Source organism: Chiroxiphia lanceolata, chromosome 1, assembly GCF_009829145.1.
Source record: "Chiroxiphia lanceolata isolate bChiLan1 chromosome 1, bChiLan1.pri, whole genome shotgun sequence".
Taxonomy (NCBI): Eukaryota; Metazoa; Chordata; class Aves; order Passeriformes; family Pipridae; genus Chiroxiphia; species Chiroxiphia lanceolata.
Genome location: NC_045637.1, coordinates 147198277 through 147223203, shown reverse-complemented (window position 1 = coordinate 147223203; position 24927 = coordinate 147198277). Strand labels below are relative to the sequence as shown.

Here is a 24927-nt window from a genome sequence, read left to right as displayed (position 1 = left end):
TGCTTTATGCTCCTGCTTAGATTACACACTAGACACGCCAAGAGAGGCTACTTGGAGACACCCTGCACTACATTCTTAGATACCTGGTATCCAACTCTTCCACAGAGTCATAATTCTGGATTTCTCACCCAAAGTCATCCAAGTATGATCCAAGTCATTCTTTTGGATCTGTACCACACAGCTCCTGTGAGAATGGAGCTGGAGATCACCTGCATACATTTCAGTTCGTAACTAGGTGTCTCTAAGGGGCTGACATTAAACACGAGCAATAACAGCCTGAACTAATTCAAATTACGTTGTACTTATCCCACTGACAATTACCAAGGATCAGCTGACACTAATTTGTCCATGTGGATGACCTTTAAAACTCTGGCACTGAAATTCATGCCTCAGATTGGAAAAAGCATCATTTTTTGTTGCAAGGGCTAGAGCTACCCTTTCATGATAAGAAAGACTATGCTCAAAATGCGTAAGATTCTCCTTTTTTTCCTCCTACAAACAAGATTCAACCATCTTTTACAACTGTAATTCATGTGTGTGTGCATCAAAAGCTGCGTTTTCATGTACAGGAAGATCCACAGATTCTATTTATGTAGTATGGAATTATTCCCAACTGTTGTGCAGGAAGCACAGCTGTAGTTTACACAAGGAAGAAAGCACATAGGTGCCTTGTCCAATAATTGTCCAATACCTCCCAATCACTGTGCCCTGGTAGCACACACTCCAAGGAGCATCCTGGGCTGTATCACCTGAAGCAAAGCCAATAATCATGGGAAGTAATTATCTCACTCCAGGCACCATTCATCCTGTCACGTGTAGTTGCCGAGTCTAGTTTTGAGACTCCAGTACAGGAAAGATAATTGCAGCAAGGAAGATGGTCAGGAGGCTGGAACACCTGCCTCGTGCAGACAGGTTGAAGGACCTCAGCGTGTTCAGCCTGAGACAAACAAGGCTTCAGGAGGACCTGACAGTAGCTTGCCAGTACCTATGAGGTGCTCACTAAGGAGACAGAGTTGAGATCTTGACCATGGTGTCACTGGGAAGATGAGACTGAAGGCAAGAAGAAATCAACTCCATGAGGAGAGACAAGCAGTGAAACCAGTTGCCCAGGAAGGTTGTACAATCTCCATTCCCAGAGGTTTTTAAGCCCTAAGTAATCTAGTCTGACACCACAGCTGACCCTCCCCTGAGCAGGAGCTTGGAGCCCAGTCAGCCTTTTTTACTGTCCTAAATAAATAAGCACCATTACAAACTTAGTCACCTCGTAATTTATACCCTTCTCCAGGTCATTTATGAATGTGTTTAAAAGTATTAGTGTAAGCACAGGCTCCTCTAGGACTGTGTCAGGGGTGTCCTCCAAAGATCCGGACATCTTACAGAACAACTTTTAGCAGTAGGAACCACCACAGAACTCATTCACAGAAAGAAGTCACACACCTTAGTAATGTTCTTTGACTTAACACTTCCAAGCACAAAACACAGGTTCAACACATGTTCATTTTGACTTGAAAAGCATCAAAGTTATCATTTCCTCCCACTTGATTGCATACTAGCAGCTACCATAAGGAAAGAAAATCTGGAAGAGCAAAACAGACAAGAAGTGAACAGCATCTTACTATGTTATGTAAGAAACGAAAGATCAAGAAGCTCTAAAAAACTAAGGAGTTAGGGAAGAAAGGAAATAACTTTAAAACCAAGTGGCTGTGTCAGTATCAAAAATCGTTCCTGTTATTACACCCACCAGCATTTCTATGCAAATGATACACACAAAAAAAGGCTACAGACATAACAAAGAATATCTCCACTTCCTGTTGTTACTTTACAGACTGTGTCCTTTTCCCTAAGTAGAAAAAACAGCACAGAAAAAAGAGAAGGTAGAAGTCACTCTGGGTAACATCACCATCTAGAATATGTCTATTTACATATTTAAGCGTTCAAAACAGAACTGTCTGTGTTCTGCCTGTGATTACTACATACAGAAAATAGTTGTGTTGCACTTCCGGGGTTTCATTTCTGTAACAGAAAACAACCAAACACAGCACTATCCACTCATCTCTTACTGCTCTCACGCTGCTGAAGTATTTTAATGTGCATTAAAATGCCACATGGCAACTAAATAGCTTCTTCTTACTGTTCCACTTGGCAACTGCTTTTGTTTACTTGCAGAAAGGATGACAGGAATAAACTGCAAGAAGATTCAGGTGGAGACAAACAGTTCTGCCTGGTCTATTTCTAATAACTCAATTATCCCACTGACATCTAAAAAGCAAACAAGATGTTCCACCTGTTTTGGATGTGTCAACAGTAAGCGACCTATAACAAACTAAGTACACTAAAGAAAACTAAAACTTCTAACTATGCTCTCAGTTTTACCTCAGCATTCATTATATCATCTGCTTTGGACATCTTATTTTTCTCAAAATGAGATATTAACTATTTATTCTTTAAAACTCTGCACTCTGTGGTTAGATTAAGTTCAGTCTCAATCAGCCAGTCCTATACACTTGACATGACACACTAAATTCAACCTTAGGAGAAGATGTCAAATATGTCCTATGTCTACAGATTAATTTTCCTCATTAACACCACCCTCCACAACTATGATTCCCCCGTGTATACGGTCTCCTCTCAAGACTCTTCCCTGGCTTAAAACATGTACAAGATGTTGACCCACTTTTTTTTGTTGGTTCCTAAGTCATCAAGAAATCATAATTATAAGTGGTTCACAGGCTGGGTGCCTAGACTTGCTCATCTAGGAAAAGATTCCAGGATCCAACAGAAAATACAAAACATCCAAAAATATATTCCATGTGCTAGAAATTCTGCTGAAGATAAAAATCAGCTTCTACAGCCCTTCAGAAGGTAGCTTCCATATGTCATTCACCTAAAACTACATTCACATTAACTTCACCAACAGCAAAACTCCACTTCAAACTAATGAAGGAATTCAAATCAATAAATTAATTTGTTAGCTTTTACATTCCCTTTTAGGTGCTTAATGGCAATGTATTTATATTGCCAGGTAGAGAGAAAAAAAAAAAAGATATTATGGCATCTCCACAACTATTAGTAACAAGCCCAAGATACCTTTGTTCAGGGTTCTGTAGCCCATACCCAGTAATATACTCAAATCCCCTCAGAAAACAACAGCAAGTCATTTTTGTTTGACCTGTACAGGCTACAACAATGCCATTAAAATCAGAGCCAAGAGTACTTTTCAACATTAGTACACGATTTAGAAACACTCCCTAGAATTAACACCAACAGCACCAGCCCAGACCATGCTACCATTCTGCCCCTGAATGAAGGTACTGCTCAACACTGCACAGCCAGGCTATGATAACAGTTGCATTAAAAATTAAGAGTCATTCCATTAATTTCTGAAAAAATAACCTCGAAAGTCTCATTAATACAGACTTAGTAAACAATTTATTTGTTGAAGACAGCCTCTTTGGTTCATATTAATTTTTCAGGGCAAAATGCATATCTTAGAAGACAGAGCTAATGAACTTTCTCATCCTAACACATAAAAATACTCTTCCTTGTCTTCTCACACATACATCTGCAGCATTTTTTAAGTGGCACTCCCAAAATACAAACATATTTAAACTGCAATATCTGTATGTTTTCATAATTCTCTACTGGACATAAGTAATCACAGTCCAACTTAGCAAATATTTTAGACATGTTGCTATTGTCAAATTCAACTAAAACTCATCAGTATCAATTCTTCCCATAAATATATGAAAAACAGAAATTACAGTGAGATAATGGAAAAAATGGGATACTAGAGGCATAACCAGACACTTAAAATCAATAGTAAAACTGTGAAGTACTGTGTTTTGATGACAATCACGAAGCCTATCCTGGTAACCACACCACTGTAAGACAAGAAGGTGAAGGGGGAAAAAAAAATATCACACACATACAGTGCTTCTATCCTCTGTGTATTGAACTCAGTCATATGCAGAGTACACAGACTTTAATGCCATCGATAACGATACCTGCTGTGGAGCACATGTGATTTGGAAACAGAGGAACTAAAACACAGATCCATAGAATACTTTCCAGTTAATCAAAATTTTCGAAAATTATCGAAGTGTTCAAATATCAAAACAGTACAAAGCACAGGCCTCTCTCTTGCAGTCGTGTTGCTGGTAGTTAGAAACAACTTTTAACATATCCGATTAATCGAGAGACTAGAAACCTCTGTGTGGGAAGCAGCTGAGCAACACTACCATACATATTCAACACCAAGCTGATGAAACATCAACATGAGTTTTGAAACCACCTTTAAGAGAGTCAGTTGGGCCCCAGAAAACACAGATCAAAGCTGCTGGAAGTATGAAGCAATTTCCCTTTCACGTGAATGCCTAATCTGGGTGTTGGAGGCAGTAGCTCATTCCAGGTCATCTCTACCTGGCTGTATCCTCACCTTCTGGACATTATAGGCATAAAAACAAACTGCAGTCACAACTTTCAAACTCTCTCCTCTTCCTGTGTTGTCAGTTATGTAAATTCTTGCATGTGAATGTTCCCAAGAAGTCATTTGACAGCACACATTTATAGGAAAGCGTCTGCAGTTTTCAAGGTAAGAAGGGGAGCATGAAGGGAGTAGAGTGAGGCAGAAGACTTTCTTAACAAGAGTTATCACTGCCCTCCTAAATGAGAATAAATATCAAATTAAATACGGGAGGGTGAAAGACAGGAAAGGAGAAAGCACTTCAGTTTAAAATAAAAAAATCACTCGCTTAACCTTGAAATAAAAGTGGTAAGCTTATGTTGAATGGAATAGTTTTTTTAGATAGTCTTCCTTAACCCAAATAGCCAAGTATGTCACCAGAATGGAATTCCAACTTTCTTATAACCTCACTGGTAACATGCTTCAATTCTCTCTCCACTCTGACATTACCACCATCTCCACTGCTGCTCTGCTCTCCTCCTCACCCACCCCTCAATCCTCCTCAACATCTCTGAAAACAATTCTTTACAGAGAATCTTCTGCTAATAAACTCAGTAACAGTCAGCATCTCCCATCACAGCAAAGACTGAGATGTTATCACAACCCTCCAATCTCCCAGTTACATCCTGCATCTTATCCAGTCTCTCTACTCCATGCCCAGCTACCCAAACAAAACCCAAGACAGATATGTTTGTTTGTGGTCCTACAATGAACAGCTGGTTTTGTTTGCTGTCAGTTCTTCCACTTTTCATTAGATTTTCTCAAATCTAATTATACCTTAACATGAAATTTTTTTAAACAGGTGTCTGTACCTTCCATGAAGTGTGTCACTTCTGGTCAACTGCTACCCCAAAGAAATACACCAGGAACTCAAAGGGAATTATTTTGAATGTAACTAATTGCAGCTTTGTATACTTCAGCCTTTCATGTTTATTTTATGTAAACAGAAAAAGTGGAGCTCTCCAAAAGCTGTTTCTGTTTTGGGAATAAGTATCCCTCTCCACTTGTCTACGCCAAGTATTTGGAGATGCCTATTGATTCCAGATGGATCCACAGTGCTGATCCTAAGGACAAGCAGCCAGAAGATGACTCATCACTTCTTAAAGTTCAGTACAGCACCCATGTTTACAAGTAAAGGTATATTTTTAAGATGACAGAATTATGCCAACATTTTATGTACTTAATTATGTTCAATGCACATCAATTTTTCAGCTTTATATCTCATGCCACTATCACAAATAAGTCTTTATTCAGTTACAAATCTTTTCCAAAATATTTAAGAAAAAATAAAAGGAAGCAATACTGAGAAACCTGGGAAAATTTTATTTTTGAGATACAAGAAGCCATTTAAGGTATAAATTAGTCTTTAAGTTTTCAATGCATGGATTAAAAAAATTTCAGTATTTGTAGCAAGTTTGTTCTTAAAAATCACCCACCCTTCTAATCAGTATTTTCTTCCTGGCCCACTTGCAGAATATCATCACTTCTGGCATGAAAAAGGGTCTGTGAAGATCACAATTTTTTAAGGAGGCAGAACCAGTCAGGAACAAGAGCACACTCCCAACAGGAGTATGGTGCTTTCTCATTTTACAGCCCTATATGGGACAAATGCCAGCAGTAACCACACTGCACTAGTTCAAAGAAGAATCCTGAACTAGTTCATAGAAGAATCCTGAACACCATCTACCCCAAGACAGGACAACACGACAAAAGGTATGAAAAGAAATCGGAAAAGAAAACCAGTGGTATTAGTGTGAAATTGCAAACAAACAAACAAAAAATCAAAGACATGAGACAGTTGCAACTACCTAAAAAGGCCTTTCTAAACTGTTAGAAATTATTTTTATATTCAGATTTGTGCACATAAAATAACAATCTTGTCACCTTAAAAAAAAGAAAGAAACAATATTAAAAAGCTGTATGGTTAAAAAAAAAAGGCCTTATCGTAGAGGAAATTGCATTAAGAAATAGAGAAACTAGGTTTCTCAGAATATTTAGTGTCTGAAGCCTGAAAACTTTTAGACCTTCAAATGGAAGCATCTCATGTTTAATATAAAACTACATATTACACCAGTTTCAACATCTGCCTGAACTTGCCTGAAGCACTCAGAGTTATAACAGCACTTCTGTATTCCAGCTTATTTTAACAGGACTGATTTTTTTCATCACATATTTAATACAATAAACTACTTCCCAAACATACTATGTGTATTCTTAAGTTTTCTAAGTAATAATTCCATGGTCACAAAATTGTATCCTTCCATAGTTTTCCCCACACTGTAAATGCAAGTACGGTGTATGTATTTCGCTGAGGAAACCTCATAACTAAGTGTACACGTATATTTTTACAAACTCAAAATTCTACACTTTGTAAGTGGAAAACTAACAATTAAAAAAGTAGATCTAAATTTTAAAAGTCCAAACTAATGTTGCAGAATAGAGGACTCAAACTGGAAAAAAAGGAATGTAAGAATATTCTAAAAAGGGAACCCAGGGGACCAGAAAGAGACTGAACCATTGCACTTACTCGATTTACATTTGAAATAAACAGTTCACAACAACACCAGCAGAAAATGGAACACTTTATAAACAGACATAACAACATGTCACAAGGGAAAATTAGGTCCCTAAAAGCTCAAATATCTCTCACATCTTCCGTGGATGTGAGAGATCTCAGCAAATTATAAAATGAACCTAAAGGATCAAGAAGGGCAAACTAAGTGTACAAAGTAACAGATCATATCAGACCCGCACAGAACATTGTCCAGCCCTTACAACTCTTTCATACAAATGCTGATCAAGTACAGAATACAAACCTTCTTCTATACTTTGCCTTCACCTACAGTCACTTTTCAGAAAGATGCCTCTTTTAGCCAGAGCTGGGTATGACTCAGGCTTTGTTAAGTCAAGGCTCTCACTGACTTTGAGCAAGCTCCTGGCTGTGCCATTTCTTTTACACTTGGGTCATCGGTTCACTATCTCCACGTTTACTTCACTGCATCTGAATTTTAAAGTTCACATGAGTCTGAGAGTCTGGGTGTTTTCAACAACTGTTTGAAACAACAGATCCTCTACATAGAAGATTCACATACGAGAGCTATGCTGAAACTAGAGTAGGGAGTTAACCAGCTTCTAGTAGTAAAGATCATCCTCATGAAGCAACAAAATACAGGGTAGATGATTTTATTGCCAACGGGCACCCTCTTGAAAAAAACAGGTACCATACAGACACTCCAAATGAGGTCAAGAGCGAATGGGCTGGAGTTAAATTAAGGTTAAACCACTGAGTCACCTCAAAAGCAGATGAAGGATTTATTTTTTAAAAAAATCTTTCCCTACCCTTGCTCAATCTATAAACACATGTCAGAAATATTTGTCTTTTGAAGGTGGAATTAGCAGAAGTTGGCACCTGCAGAAAGAGACAGGCACCACCAGCAGAAGGAAAACAAGCCTCAAATTTTTTTATGTTACACAACTTTATGGAAAACTTTGTAGCTTGCCAGTTCAGAGAACAGATGAAACAGAAATGAAGCATTACACTGAAGCTAAGTTTAGTGTGCCCTTAGGACTCCATCAGAAAGCACAGTCTAAAAATCCTGTACACGTTCAAAGAAAATTTCTAAGGGAAAAGTGAAAAGGATTTTCAACTACATCAGCTTACTTTGATTTCTCTTCTCTCATGAATGTATCATTTTAGCTTCCAGTAAAGACTGTGGCAGGCAACTAGCTCTCCAAAGACACTACTACCAGATTACATAAATTTGTCTTGCTCCTTACAGGCAGATACAGGTTTCCTCCCCTGTAATATTAAACAACAAACACAGAATCATGGAACAGTTTGGGCTGGAAGGGACTTTCAAGATCACCTAGTTCCAATGCCCTGCCATGGGCAGGGATACCTTCCACTATACGAGGTTGCTCAAAGCCCAACCTGGTCTTGAACACTTCCAGGGATGGGGCATCCACAACTTCTCTGGGCAACCTGTTTCAGTGTCTCACCACCCTCACACTAAAGTATTTCTTCCTAATAACTATTCCAAACCTACTCTGTCACAATTTAAAGCCGCTACCCCTTGTACCACAAAATCCTTCTATTAACTGTTCCACTGCCCCCGGCCCACCTGCAGCTGGAATCAAGGTTTTGTGCATATGTCAGAGTGGAGTCTGCTCCTTCCTCCAGCTGAGGGGCTGATGATTATGCCCACTACCCACACAACAGCTGTCTATTTGCATATTTTAAGAAATTATATTAACCACATAACTTCATGAGCAGCAAGAACAGGAATGGGTAGGAGAGGATGTTAACATAATTGTGCATGTAAGGAACACACTCAGTGTGCTCCATCATGCTCAGACCAACCACAAATGCACTCGTAATATGCTCCTGCAGCTATGAGGCTGCACACTCAGCTGGGGGCGGCGGCACTTTATGCACTCCTAGAATTCTGGGGTCTTCCAACATAAATTAAAGACTAGATCACAACTGTACCAATGCGTGACTTAAAAGGCAAAATTGTTATTATTATTCCCACTGGTTAAACAATAACAAAGGTGGCTAGTGACCCATGTTAAGATCAAAGTAAAGTTTCAAGAGAAAGAATATTCTGCCTCCACTGTCCAAACAAAACAACACTGCATCTCTAAAATATGAGTTACTGATGTCTTATATGATTTCTTACATGGCTACACCAATAGGAAGAGTTACCAAATGCTCTAAATGGGCTGAAAAAGCTTTAGAAAAGGAGCTGCAGTATAGATGAGACATTTCTTTGAGTTTAATAGACCTTCACTACTTGTTACAGTACCCACAGAGGCTGCACACAGTTCCTTCAGACTCAAAATCTATGCATCCTACCAGATACAAAAGCACCATATGTAGCATAAGATTTATCAAAACAAGACTCTGGTGGAAATGAGTAGGAGATAATTAGCACACAAATACAAATGTAAAAACAGACACGAGGGAGAAGACAGGTGATTTGTGCATACACCCGTGCTTTCATACCACAAAGGTGATTAAGATAATGCTTAAAGCCTTCCTTACAAAACAGTATTTTACTTTTTATGCCCCTTCACTAGTCACAGCTTCAAGGACATACACTACATGCCCTCCCAAAAGAGAGAAAGTCCAAAACGTCTCCTAAAGTAACAATTCTCTTCATACAGGCTTGTTTTGCACTCTTCAGAAAAAAAAATCCCAGAAAGAGAACACTTCACTAGAAGAAAGAAAGTCTTAACATCGATTTGTAAAATACAGAAAAGGAATTAACACTCTGGGGATCCAAGCAAGTCTCTGCTACCAAATGACCGAGCCATAGGCCTACATAAATCAGTTAACAGTGGGATTTTAGAGTTTCCCAATGTAGCTGAAAAATATTTAAAGGTAAATTATGAAATCACGTTTTAATTCAAGAAATGCCTTCTTTCTCAGATAACAGTGACCACAAAGAGAACGTGATCCCCCTGCTGAGCTGGGACAGCACGTGCACAGGAGACAACACTGCATGTCTGCTGTGAGCAGCATGTATTTCCTTCCTGGAATTGAAGCAGGAGAGACAGGAACCCCATTAAAACACCTCCACCAGCTTTGAATAGCCTTGAAAACAATTGCGAGGCAGTCAGAGAGGAAACCACAACCGCTCTCTCTGTCTGCATGCAGGATGCAGGGCTGCACCTGCCTGCTCAGTATGGTTCCATTGAGAGAGCACTGGGCATGAGGGGTCAGGGAAAAAACATGGTTACACACAGCCACTGAAAACAGCTCAACGAGGCAGGAGGATCCCAGTGGTAACACAAGTGGTAACACAAAATCCCATGTGCACCTGACAGGAACAAGGCTGCACCTGAGGGCTGAGGTGTTCACAGAATGGAGCAGGTTGGAAGGGCTCACAATGAGTCATCTGGTCCAACCTCCCTGCTAAAGCAGGGTCATCCTAGAGCACATGGCACAGGATTGTGTCCAGACAGTTCTTGAATATTTCGAGTGAGGGAGACTCCACATCCTCTCTGGGCAATGTGTCCCAGTGCACGGTCACTGCACAGTAAAGAAGTTCTTCCTCATGTTCAAGTGGAACTTCCTGTGCATCTCCTATGCCCGTTGCCTCTCGTCTTATTGCTTGGCCACACCAAGGAGAGCCTGATCTATCCCCCTGGCACCCCCCTTTAGATATTTATACAGATTAATGAGGTCCCCTCTCAGTCTTCTCTTCCCGAGGCTGAACACTGTTCACGAGGTTGTTGCGCTGTTATCTGTTCCGAGAGCACTCCGATGGAGCTCATCGATGTCCTGTATGGATACACAGCATTCTCCCTTTTTACTGAAAGCACGGGGAGAAGAAAACGCTCCAGGGGGTCGGTCAGCGCTGGGATCCTCCAGCCGGCCCGGAGGGAGGAGCACGCACAGCGCTGCCCACCCGGGACGGGCCCCCCAGTCCCTCCGGGTACTGGGGCAGGCAAGGACAGCGGGGGGGAGCGGGACACCCTCCCTGGCTGCGCGGGGCCAGGGCTGGGGGCGGCGAGCACGGCGGGCGGGGGTCCCGCAGTGACAGGGCGGGGAGGAGGCGGGCGGGGAGGAGGAGAGCGGGCGGGAATCGCGCAGCCGGAGAGCCCGGCGGAGGGTCCTACCGTGTACTCCCGCACTTGGCTGTGGAAATTCTGCTCCCGGATCGTCACCTCGTCCGCTTCCATCCTTCATAGTCCCGCGGCCCCCGCGCGCAATGGCGGCCGCCGCCGCCGCGCCTGCTCCTGCCCCGCCGGCGGCGGGCGGGCCACCATGGCCAGCGGCAGCCCGGCTGCTCCCCCGGGCCCCGGCGGCGGCGGAGGGGCTCTGGCTGCGCCGGTGCGTCCTGGGCGGGCGCGGCGGAGGAGGAGGAGGAGGAGGAGGAGGAGGAGGAGGAGGAGGAGGAGGAGGAGGAAGGGCGGGCAGCGCCGCCTCAGCTCCTCCTGCTGCGTCACCGCGCAGCGACCCCGCGCGCGCCGCAGCCCCGCCCCCGGCCCCAAGAGGGGCGGGGCTAAGGGGTGGGGGCGTAATCACACAGCAAGGGGCGTGGCTTAGCCGGAAGGGAAGGGAAGGCGAACGCGGCCCGGGGGCGGGGCCAAGGGGAGGCGGGACAGGGGCCTTGGGGGCGGGGCCAGAGCGAACCGGGACGCGAAGGGGCGGGGCTTGAGGAGCGGGCGGGCGTTGGAGTATTCGTGGTTTTAGCGGCAAGGGCGCGCTTCACGGAATCACGAAGTCGATTGGGTTGGAAAAGACCTCTGAGATCATCGAGTCCAACCGAATGACCGAACACCACCGTGTCAACCAGACCATGGCGCTGAGTCCTACATCTCCTCTTTCTTTAAACACCTCCGGGGACGGTGACTCCACCATCTCCCCGGGCAGCCCCTTCCAATGTCCAATCACCTCTGGTCGTGTCGAAACAGGTCACCTGTTTGTGCCTGTGCGGGGCAGGGACAGGCGGAGTCCCTGTGCGTCCTGGGGGCAGGGGAGATGGGAGAGGGGAAAGGCGTTACAACTTGAGTTCCATTTCCCCGGAGCAGCTTTCTGCCTTTGGGTTATTTCTGCTGTGTTGTTCTTTGCCCGAGCGCTGTGGTGCAAAGGCGCAATCACCCTCTTTTCCCCGTTCCCGCTACGCACGTGGACAATCTTCACTTCCGAGTTTGCAAGTAGCTCAATTGTTTAAATACACGCAAAAGATTATTGATCTAGGACACACTACAAAATATAGATTGGGTTTAGCAAACCAAACACTTCTTTCAATCCAAATTCATAACATTATTCTAAAGACATTTCAAAAATAAGGATCATCATTATCTGCCTATTTACGTCTATTGATACATTATCCATTATGTCGATGCCAATCATAATTCTGATTATATTCACTCCCCAGGCTCTGGCCCATCTTCTTGGTTAAAACAGATGGTGAGGTATTTAGAAAATTTTGGAGTTAGCAGAAGTATTTCTTGTAGTTCTGAATGGATGCAGAACTTCCTACAGCTTCAGCATGGTCACAGTCCCACCCTTGTTTTTGATACTTGTGAAAATACAGAGGAGGTATTTGCAGGCAGTATCACACCGTGGGTGTGAGGCCAGAAATACTCCCACCCTCTCTCCTCCTGAAGCCCACTGCTCAAGGAGGGAGACTTTAGGTATTCATTGAGGCTGAGCAACAGAAGACAATCAAAAGCAGAGCTGAAGGAACAGGGAGCACAGTCTTTGAGCTGTTTCTTGGGGAAAGCTGTCCTCCTTTACTATTATTCCCAGCACAGCACTAGATTCTGTCTGTTAGACAATATTATTACTCATCTAGGTTTTTTTATTCACCTATTCCCACTTATCTTCAATCTCCTTTTCTTCTTTAGATGCTGAAAGTGGGGAAAGCATCCATAGCTGCCAAGAGGAATTTGACATGAGAGCTGGGCTTGTGAGAGCAGCTAATGTTGTTCTCTGCTGAGGAGATGATCCAGAGTGAACAGTGTAACTGCAGGCAAGGTTTATAGGTAGAAGCAATATCTTTAACAACAAACACAGCTGGCAAGAGCAGACAACTCTGGTATGCAAGAATCTCATCTCAGGGAAACCAAATTGTCTCAGAGCTGCCTATAGAAATATTGCTGTAGAGAGGTTCCCAGCTTTCATCATCTTGTATAAAAGACTTACACAATAAATTACAATGGCATTATAACCAGGGTGTAGGGAACCTAGTGTTAGGCCTTCAGTGGATTTATGATGAAGATGGAAGTGCCATAGCCAGAATAAACGAGATCTAAGAACTGGGGAGACCAGAAGGTCCAATTAAACTGGGAAAATAAGAACAGTCAGATATTCAGCCAGCTATAAATATGTTAAATCATACATACTAATACCAAAACAAAGGAGTAGCACGGTTGAGATTCAGGCCACAGGCAAGCAAGCAAACTGATCCATGCACAGGGATGACCCACAAGAAGCAGATGGAAGAGTGAAAAAGTCTGGGGAAGAAGAGGCAATAAAAGCCATAGTTAGGAGTCAGGGAAAGATTTCAGGGCCAGGACCCTGTAGGCTCTTAGGGAGCTTCTGCCAGCACATACTGATGCCTGCTGCCTGTTGGTTAGGAATCTAGGCCTGAGGTGAGTCTCAGTTCCTGAGCTACCTGAGAAATTATTCACCCACTGCCCAGGAACAGCTCATGGAATCTGAAACTAAGTTTATTTTATTAAAGAACTCTGAGAGTTGTATCTAGGCACCAAGAATTTAATGCATTTCTAACTTTACATGCAAAGATATTAAACACAGGAAGACTGTGAAAAAATTAGCCGTATTTTGTAGCTGTTATAGAAATTAAAACTAAGATTTGGAAGAACTGAACCGTCCACTTCCACTTGGGCTGTACATTTTCTTTTTAGTCTATTGAATTTGAAATAAACCTGAGGAGGAGACACAGGACATAATTTGTCTCATCCTGTGAACTGGCAAGTTCTTTCTTCCATTTCTAGCAGACAAATCATCAGAAACATGATATACATTTGTATTTGCAGGAAATGCAGGGAAGGGGAGTAAATAGCTTCGACCCTTTCTTGGGCAGAAGTTATTGCTCAGTTCTGAGGTGCTTGCATCACAAAGGAAGGTCATGGTAGCAACCACAGCAAAATCTATTTGTATCAAAGGAAGTTCAGTGCAGAGTGGGCAGCTCTTGCAAACCAGTGAGGAGATGCATCCGACTGACTGATGCATCCATTGATTTCTGATGAGAGTAGTATTTTGAAGCATATCAGAAGAAAAACTCACAAATCAAGTACCTTGCATCAGAGAGTGTTTGAAAGACCTCTGGACATTTTTCATCAATATTTAAGACAAAATAAGACAGTACTGGAGGGACTGTCCTCAGCCATTCCTAGGACCTCAGTAACCCTAAGGATTCTGCTACTTTATTCCTTTTCAGTCTAGTTTTAAATACATTTTTCAGCTTCAGGATTACCCAGTAAGTGTCTGGTACCCTGATTCCCCAAGGAGGGTTTTATGTGCAGTGTTACCTCTGAGACCCTCTAAAAAAATAAGTTGGGATATTCAAGCTAATACAATTCAGTTGAATTGTCTAAAATGGAAGTTTCTAAATTTGGAACTGTTTCACTAGGAAGGTTCCCTCAGAATTTGCCAATGGATTTTAAATCCCTCTCTTTAACTGTAAATGTGAATTTGGCAGCATGCCTTAAAACCTAAATCCATCTCGCAGCAATTGAATAGGTGATGCCTTCTTTTCAAGCCATCATTGAGCCAAGGGCAGCTTGGACTAAATAGAAAATAGGAAGTTATTCTCTCAGTTAATATGATACTTACATGCTTATATTCAAAATATTGCCTAAGAATTGGCCAGATTGAAGCCCAAAGCCCAGTTTAGTATGTTGCCAAGAATGGCCATTGATTTTAAAGAGAACTTAGGGTAAACACACACCACAGATGATACCCAGCACTTTACATACTCAAAAGCCAGTTGTGGAAGACAAAAAGAAAGATGCAAAAGTTAAAATAACTTGATCATGATATAAAAGAAATTTTATGCTATCATAGTTATTTATGATAATTAATAATAAATCATAATTGTTAGATATTTATTATAAATTAGGATTATTTATTGGGTGATTATTTCAGTGTTTTATATTTTGTAAGCTAAAGCATAGCAAGAATTGCATCATAACTTGAGAAATCCAGCTCAATCAGTCTTGGATTCAACTTGAAATATTGCTGACTGACATTTCATTTCTATTCATAACTTCTACTTTCTATTTCTTTACTTTTTTTAGAACAAAATAGTATGATTATTTATTTTTTTTGTTCCAAATACTTCCAGCCTGTACCTTCATACTGTCAACTCAGTAACAATAACTACCCGGCTAAATGTATTACAGCATAATATATAAAATAAAATAGGATTCAGTGATGAATAAAACCCCTTCTAGTGCCTAAGTTTGCTTCACTGATAGGAGCCTAGAGAGAGGAAGCCTGCAGAGTTTATTACAGGCAGAGGCATAAACTCTGCAGGAGTTCAGTGTTGTCAATAAAGGAAGTATAAGTCATGTCATGAAGCTAGAACAGTTTCAGTTCCATATCTAGGCAGCATGAAGTGCCTGAAAGCTCACTTTGCTTCCATTCACCTTTAAGCATCTTTCATGCCCTACTGTGAGCATTCAAAGCACTTCTCAGATCAAAACAACAACAACAAAAACCAACAGGAAAAAAAAAAAAACGCATTAGGAATGAGGTAAAAGGGTATGTTCAGGACATCTGCTCCATCTGTGAAGCCATGGCTGATTTGGCTGATTCTTCAAGTAGATATTTATTGGTAAAACTCCTAAACTGCTGCCAGGGTCAATATTGTTACAGAGTTGAGGACTCAAAAACCAAACCAACAGAAAAAGCAATACAAACACACACACAAACACAAAAGTCTCCCTTTCATCAGTCTATGTCTGTTTTGAGCCCAGAAATTAGTGTTAGATTCAATCAGTCTCTGAAAGGTGTTCAACTAGAGTGGATAGGTGAAAAGAGTGAAAACTCACTACTTCTCTTTATGGTGTGTTCAATATTTAATTCCTGCTAATCACAATTCACCTCAAAATCTCCTTCACAGTCAGTTAAAAAGATCTACTCTTAGTAAATTTACTCTTTAAAGATTTTTCTCAACCGCGAACTCAATTTTTTTTCTTTCATGCCTGAATACTCTCCAAACTTTAACACACTTATTAAAATGCAGGTGAGAGAACTACTTCAGGCTCAGTTTCAGCGATTCTATGAACAGAACAAAATCACTCCGTTATTTTATGATCTCTTTATTTTTATTACAGACCATTTTAATTGTTACAGAGGAAAACAGATTCAGAGATGAAAAACATGGTTACTTCCCAGAAGTAAATGGAATGTGCCATTGAAGACACTTGTGTCTACTCTTGTCCTCCTGCTATCAGAGGTCTGGCTGTAGGTAAAAGGCTTCCTTGTGGTTTTGGTTGCCATGTCCACTTATTTGCTTACACAGAGTAAAGCCAGTTTTAGGGACATTTTAATCCAAATGCTACAGCAATCATTTCCTTGACAGAAAATAGTGGCTACCTCCGAACTTCGTTCATATCAACTAGCACCAATCTGTAATTTCTATTCTGAATCACTGTCCTCCAGATACAGCCCTGGTCCTGTAGATAGGACCTCAACCCCTTGTTCCCAGTGCATCCATGAAATTTGACTCAATTCAAGACTCTTTTGTTTTCTGTTTCACAAACATTTCAGATTGCTCTGTATGATTAGCTCATCTTTGTAATTTACCACTCTTATCTCAAGTATTTGCCAATGTTTTTGTGTCATCTGTCAGTAGCATTACCAGTGGTTTGTTGCCCAGAATAAAGATAACCTTTAAAAAAATGTAATTTCTATATCTGGTTTGTTTTTTAAATCAAAATCAGTTTTTCTTATATTTTTTTCTCATCTTTGGAAACTTCCTTATGTACTAAGTACATATAATAATTACTTTACTGGTTGCAACTGTTATGTTTGCCTTTATGGAATATGAGCTTGCCAATATCACGGGTTGGTTCCATGGCAACATCATAATGGGATCCAAAAGAGTTATCTGAGCATGAAGTCAATATTATTTTTGTTAGTAAATAATCATTAGAAGCTTTAATGTTGTTTTACCACTGGCTGAATAATAAAACCAGCATATGTCTCTGAAACCAAATTGTCACAAATGATGTTTCTATTCTTCCAGAACAGATGCTTTCTTCACTTCTGTGCTTTCTTTTCAGTCTCTATTTAGTTCCCACTCTTGACATGCCCACATGGTACCATTTTAAATGACTCCAGGCCCTGTTCCACTTTGGTTTGTTGAGTGTGTGACACTGTGTTACATCTACACAACACACCACACAGGCTGTAAAATCTCACCCATCATCATGTCTGTGCTTTCTCTGTAAACATTGCTGATCCTTTACCTTCCATTGTTTCTCTGTCCTTTTGGAATATTATCTATCCTTTGATTTGCAGGCTAGTCAACATCTTTCATTAGACATCCTCCTCTGCCAATCTCCTATTGATTATAAAAGATATGACCATGCATTAGCTGTATTATAAACGACGAAGCTGCAAATATCCACCCATATTATCAGTTCCTGACTACTTAACATGGCTGTACTCACTGTCCTTTAAAAAAAAATTAAGTCATTAATCTGCTGGGCCATCTGTGCTCAGTCTGAACTATCCTCAAGCTACTTTTTGTTAGTTATATAGTTTTAAGAAATGGAATTTTACAGTTTTTGGAGAAGATAGGTTGCAATGTGAAATCCTTAAAGAATAAAAAGCCCCATTTTTGGTAGTAGTTAGATAATTTATTTTTTTTCTCTCTTAAATTCAGTACCTGACTCATCATGGCTAAGATGACTGTATTGTTAAATACCACATGGAAGGCATTTCAAAAATCTATCCAGTATTAAACTACAACCGTTTTTCAATCTCGGTGACAAAATCACATTGCATAAATTTAGTCTTTGAAAGTAAGCCATGCACCTTTTATGAAGGACTTTTATCCAAAATGCTAGAAATTTTAAAGGAAATTAATCATCTTAATTTCTAAAATTAATAGGTGCAAGATTTATTCCTAAATCATGGATACTCCTTTCTAATTAAATTCAAATGTGTTTAATGCATCTCAGGAGTGTTAAGATAATAAGTAGTCTTTTTCTGGAACTTAACATCCTCGATCCCTGTCAATAATTATATTGGGTGACTAATAAAATATGATGCCAGGCATTTTTTAAATCTTTATCTTCCTCCTCTGTCTCATTAGCAAAATGAATAGGTTTGTACCACAGGCACCACCGAATCTGGAGATTCAATGTTGTTCAAGGACATAGCAAATAAATTTCAGCAGGTATTCTTTCCTGCAACAGTCAGATATAAAATGCACTTTCACAGCATCTGTCCGTTGCCATCCTAAAATTTCTCGTTGCCAAATAAGACTATTGCCATTGTAAAAGCCACCAAAGGCTGGAAGACCAAAAAGGGCCACTACAACTGTCAGTTCTGATCTCCTGACTAGGAGAATTTTATGCAGTTGTCCCATCAAAGATTACACTCCTCATAGAGCTCCAATGACTAGTATTTGATCCACGGAACATGGCACTCATCCATTCCACCAGTGGTCTATCAGAAAATGCTGACACCATGAGAACAGGTTATTTTATAACATAAGACAATACTTATTTTCAGAAACTGGACTCAGTTCTAGCAGGCCTTTTAACAGAAATCATGCCCGCAATGCAAAATTAGCTAATTTGTTCTTCAGAGTTTAATTTCCTTTCTCAAGTAGATATTACATTACAGTAATTACACCTCTAAGTAACAAAAAAAAAAAAAAAAAGGCAGGCTCCTCAATCCTTGGGATGATATATAGTCCTCTAGCCCTCATATAAAAGCAAAAGCCATCTCTAGTGGCTTTAAACATATGGGAATATCTAAGTATTTGAACGGAAGACTCCAGAGATTTCATATTATCTCGAAGGTGGGAGGATAGAACAAGGAATAGGCTGTGAATCATCCAACTCTTTAAAATATTTTCTTCCTAATTTTAGGTCCTGTAAGCCATACATTAAACTCAAATTAGACCCACTCTGCCAGTGATTGCAACTGCAGAGATGCTCCATGCTGAATACTCAATCCACGTCTATGTTACAAGGCATGTATGTGATATTGGACCATATTTTATATATGGTGTGTCACACAGAATCACAGAATAAGGATCATCACGTCCAGCTCCCTGCTCCTTGCAGGAGTACCTGAAACTAAACCATATGACTAAGAGCAATGTCCAGATGCTCCCAGAACTCTGACAGGCTTGGTGCCATGACCACTTTCCTGGAGACCCTGTTCCAGTGACCAACCACCCTCTCAGTGAAGAACCTTTTCCCAGCATCCAATCTGAACTTCCCCTGACAGTCTCCTTCCCTTCTGTAAGGCACCCCTTTGACAGTCACTATCACATTGTGCCTGTTTGGGTTTTTTTCCCATTTTATTGAGTTTTAGCCCTCGGCCTGGGCAAGAGGAAAGGTCAATCTACATAACATACAGAAAAGCATGTGGCTGTCCTACAAAACTTCCAAATCCAAGGTTTGTCTCGAGACTGCTGTCTACACACTTCTCTGTCATTCACTTTCTTCACTTCTACCAATCCTGACTTGCGTAGAGAGGTTGTTGCCAAGGTTGTTGTGCCTTGAAAGCCAGGCCACACTTAAAAAGAAGACTGAAAAAACTACTGGAGAAACTATCTCATAAAAGTCAGTCCTTCTTCCTGAAGCCAGCTCAAACAAGACAGACACTTATCAGATACTGAAACGTAGTTCTATCTTCCTGTGTTTCTTGAGACACCTGGCACATCTCAAAGTACATTCAGACTAAGTACAAGCAGAGATTGTACTTTGCCTGTTCCCTGGGGCAGGCTGTCAGGGCCCTGACCAGCTCCACTGGGACCCTTCACCTATGCCACATCTACCTGCTGACCTCTGGGCAGGTAGCAGAGATTAGCCACATCCAACTAAAAAACTCCTCACCCTGCCTGGTCCCCACTGAACGTGCTGGGGAACAAGAATTACTCTGGGCATGGGGCAGTTGCAGAAGCCTTCAGGGCTGTGATCTGCCTCTGTGGCTGGGTTTAGCATCCACCAGGGTTCCAAAGTTATCCTGGAGCTGTGAGAAAGTTCCTGTGTGTACATCTCTATAGGTACTGTAATTGTAAATGAGGGATGTATCAGTCTACAATCCCATTCAAAAAAAAAGTCCAAGATACAGTTTAAGAGTGAGGGAGGTGGGCATGAATCAGCTCCTATGATGTCCTGGCATTTCCCTTTTCCCTGATCTCAGAAAGCTGGGGATGCCACCAGCTATGTTAGAAATGTTTCAGCTACACTCTCTGCCCCATCTTCTGCCTGGAAGAAGACAGTCTTGTCAAACAGCATTGATACCTGAAAGTCTCTTAACAACCTGATATCTGAGGCTGCTTCCTAGATTTGAGAATTTGTGGAGGCACCTGAATCTAGGAGAAGTCAACTATAAAAGCAGACCCTAATTCCCCCTCAGTGATGTGGATTTAGCACATGCCTCTGTGTATACACAGTGCCACCATCTTACTCTGTCTCAGGTTTTCCTATATTCCAGACAGAGGTGTGCAAGCATAGCTAAAAATTCTTCATGACAATGCCTCTATTCCCTGGCCTGTCTGTTTGCCCTTCCCTCAGTAAATCTCATTCATGGCCTGGATTAAGTCCTCCCAAGCCCTCTCGGTGTCAGTTGAACCCTACAGATAGAAAAGGCACAGATCTCCTGGTTTTTAAACGGAGGAGTGCAGAGAGAAAAGTCTGCCCACATTACTGGCTTTCAAGTTGCATCTTGAACTTGTTGAACATCAGGTGTCCTCTTTTCCTGACCAGGGGCACCCTGCTCTCCTACAAGCTGCTAATGGCTGATATGAGAGGAGTGGGACAACTCCCAGCCTTATTCACACAAGGTTGAAAGTGTCAATAGTCATCCTTTCATTTCCATGAGTGTATAATAATGGTCACTGACCCCATTTCTCATCAAAGGTGTGGTCATGCATGGCTCCATCTGTAATAGCTATGACATGACAGAGGAGTGCATCTTATCCCTGGCTGAAGGAGATGATCATACCTTTGGCCTTGCTATGGGTGTCCTTCAGCTTTATTACCTCTAGCCAGTTTTCCTCTATTTTCCACATGTTCCATGTTGATATGGCTGCTGTAATCAGGCCTTCCCAGAATTATGGTTCTCACCCTCTAAAGAAAAAAAGCATAAAGGTCCCTATAGGCCATTATGTCACGAGTTCAATGTTCACGATTGTAAGCTTAGCTCACCACAGTATCCTGGCTCTGCATCATACATAGGAGGAGAGAGGGCTGTAGAGTTTTTAGAGAAGCACAGAGACAAGGAATTTCTCCAATGTGAAAGTAAGTACACCATTTCTACATTCATTCTTCTATGAAGCATATGCCCTACAAACTGGTTACTGATAACCTAACAGAATCTAGTTTTTCTATTTTCAGTACCACTAGGATTATAAAGATTTCATTTCTTTGAGACAGATGATTTTTTGTTTCTAAATCATCTTATTCTGTGAGTAATCACTTATTTAAACTGTACAGATAATAAAAAGCTAACAGTGCTTCATAGGATATATTCATACTGTTTTGCATCCTGTGTGTTGATACCTCAAAATTTATTTGCTTTCACAGAAACAATATTTTTTGCATTGCTGTTAATTTGCCAATAACTGAACATACACCATAAGAGTAGATTAAAAGTCATTATAAGGCACAAGAGATAACATGGATACAAAGGGGTCACTTTGTCCTGAATAGTAAAAACAACAAACCATAGGAAATAACTCTGCAGTTTGTAGTCACTGCTGAAGTATTGCACAGGAGGTAGTTTTCTTTGAAGTACCGGTAGTGCTGCACAGCATATGACAGAGTTTGACTATTTATGAAGCCACGTGTGCACTGAACATTGTTTCTGCAGCCTGACAGCTCATCTCCCTACATCACACTGTGTCCTGTCATCCCTGGGCGTGTCCAAGGGCCATTACTCTGGGCATACACTGACCTGATAACATCAGCATCTTTAAATCCTAGCCCACAGCATGCTTTGTTCCATTTGTATGGAGCAAAGAATTAGCATAATGAGGGTATAATTTCAGACCAATTTGCTGTCTCATTGTGTAGTAAGAAAACAATCAACCTTTCCCAGATAGGCCTTCTTCCTACTCAGCTCTGTTACCAAAGTCACATTTAGTTTGGAATGCATTCAGGCTGTTAGCAAACCTGTGAGGGAATTCATTACTGAGAATTGCTCTTGTCCTAAGTAACACTACAGGCTATGGCAGACATTTGGATTTTCTGTTGTAGTGGCAGGGATAGCAGCACAGTGACCTCATCCTCTTCCCAAGTTCTCTTCACTGCACAGCAAAACACTGGCAGCACCCTAGTGAAATACAGTCTTTGATGGCTGAAATGCCAGCTATACTCCTTCCCTTCCTCTGTCTTGTATCCCCAACACTGGCTCCCATATTCAGCTCCATCACCCCACAGCAGGATCTACTGGTACATCCTTCTAGCCTTCATATTTTCTCGTCGGACCTTGAGTCATGCCAGGTGTGAGGGAACATTAGCTTTCCTGTCAAACAGCTCTGAAGGAAGCCTCAGATTCCTTCTCTGTAGCCTAAAGCACCTTACAGAATACCTGAATCAAAACCTGTTTTGTCTATTAAATTTCCGAAATTAATCACATAGTTTGGCACTCGTGAAGTAATCCTGCAGCAGACACCGGGCAACTCCAAGTTCCCTACATCTAATTGATTTTTGTATTACTGCAGGTTGATAATCTCCACAGAGCCTCTGAAAAACCCAAGTGAGTATTTCATCTGAGCAATTTGTAGAAGAACTCAAGCAAGCACCTCTCAGGCTGTAGTACTGATCCTGTCCAGCTTTGTTCTTGTTCCATTTGTTCCAGCTACCCCTCAGCAGCACGGACACAGAAATGCATGGCCAGATAGACCTGGGGAAAATAACCTGGCAAAAATAAAAAATTTAATCACGTTGAATCCTCTGAGTCAGTTCATTCTGTGTCCACACATCAGAAGGAACGATGTAACTGAGCAGAGGGAGCTGTTCCAGCCACCACTGTTACAAGAGGGAAAGGCTTGTGAGCTACATCACACACACAAAGCAATCACAAATATGTTCTTCTCTTTGGCCAATGCCATTTGTAGTAGTGAGAGTAATAGAAAATGTGAGAAACTATATTGTCCTTTTGCTCTGTGCACACACAATCCTCCTAAAGGATTCATGAGTCAAGAAATGACTATAGACCATAATTTTCAGATAGTTCTTCCTGCCCTGTGATATGGAATAAGAAATGCTTATGTACAATGTCAGCAGGACAAGTTTATTGCACTTTTTTGGCAGAATTTGTTCAGAGGTTCACTCATACAATAGATTTTAAAGTGTATATTTTCAAATCATTAAATGAATTTGTATATCATATGAATACTTATCCATAATGTATGTTTGTGTATTTATGTATTTATATATCTATTTATATGTGTGCGTGCTTATTTTATCTATATTTAAAGTTCTCCAAAATATAGTTACCCTGACATAGTACTAAAATAAGCTTGTACAGAAGACAGCATTGGATAGTGTCCTCTATAGAATTTCTTTACAAGAGACAGAATATATACTAATTTGTATCCTGAATTAATTTTAACCAAAGTATAGGTATTACCTTTTCTCTCTTTTTTTTTTACAAAATCAGTGTTCATTAAGTTTTCTGAAAATAGTATTTTTGCCTCTACAAAGAAGCAGCAGCTTATGTTATTCTTTCATATGAGTTTGTATATGTATGTATATGAACAAAAGAAAAATATAGTTTAATTACAGTTGGAGTGCCTCTTCAGCTTATCATTTTATTATGCGGTTTATATTTTATTTTCTTAAAAGGAACATTACAGTTTGTGCCCCAAACAAACTCTTTATTTTAAAATGGAGGAAATATTTAAATGGCTGCTTGAATTAAATACAAGAACAAATAAATTAAAGTGTTATAAACTGAAAAAAATATTACAGACAAATCTGAAATATACATAAACTAAAGCATTATCTTAGTTATCTTCCGCTGTTAGATGTGCCATTGCTTACACAAAGTCATGTACTCCAAATCAATGTCTTCACTTATGCTACACTCTGGAAAAAAAATGGGAGTTTTGACTACATAGAAATATAATAAGAACTTCACAATGTGACCTATAGTTTTTACTGAAGTAAATTAATAGATGGCATGCAGATGCCAAGATTAAACAGAGTAATAACAAAACATTAGTAAGCACTTTTAGTGTAATTAAATTTTTGATGTATTGCGATTTTTAGCACGTAATTATTTTTGAAGGAACTGGAGAGTAATACTGGATCACACCCTTATTCCACCTAGTTACTAAAGAATAAAGTGTGGTGATATTTTTAAATTCTATTGCAGAATAATGGTGTATTGTCCATCACTGATAATGATGGCAAGGTTTTCCTCATCTGATAATCACTCATAGTGATTACCTAATAAAAGGACAATCCTTGGTACTATAAGAACCTCTGGTCAGTCCAGAATGTAAGCAAGAATTGGAATGTGCTATATAAAGCATCTCAGCTTGCAAGTGACCTTGAATCTGCTTCCTTATTGCTGAAGGTTGGGATTGTTCCATGGCTACATTCCCAGTCTTCATCAAGGGGTTGCTGGTAACATCAATCTTAAGCACGAGTCTTTAAAACTATTTTTTATGTTGGCCTTGAACAAGTCTAATAATTTCACTTAATCACCCCTGTTTTCACACAAAAACTGGAATCTAGGCTGACTTCTAATTTTTCACTCTTATGAAATCCAACCACAG

General features: G+C 40.6%; 1 protein-coding gene and 1 long non-coding RNA gene across 3 annotated transcripts in view; both read right to left on the bottom strand.

Moving 5' to 3' along the window:
- Window positions 1–11279, bottom strand: part of LMBR1 (limb development membrane protein 1) — a 68303-nt gene extending 57024 nt beyond the window's left edge. Inside the window, exon 1 of one of the 2 annotated variants that reach the window (XM_032688286.1) lies at window positions 11087–11279. In XM_032688286.1, coding sequence (XP_032544177.1) covers window positions 11087–11149 — 63 coding nt within the window. In that variant the 5' untranslated portion in view covers window positions 11150–11279. The remainder of the gene's footprint in view (window positions 1–11086) is intronic. The other variant, XM_032688293.1, reaches the window with a different exon arrangement.
- A 4972-nt stretch (window positions 11280–16251) lies between these two features.
- On the bottom strand, window positions 16252–23054 carry LOC116790946. The gene is made up of 3 exons (XR_004358563.1): window positions 22945–23054; window positions 21144–21268; window positions 16252–17514 (listed from the first exon to the last, which is right to left on the bottom strand). It is a non-coding gene; the product is annotated as an uncharacterized LOC116790946 (long non-coding RNA).
- Window positions 23055–24927: the final 1873 nt, after the last annotated feature.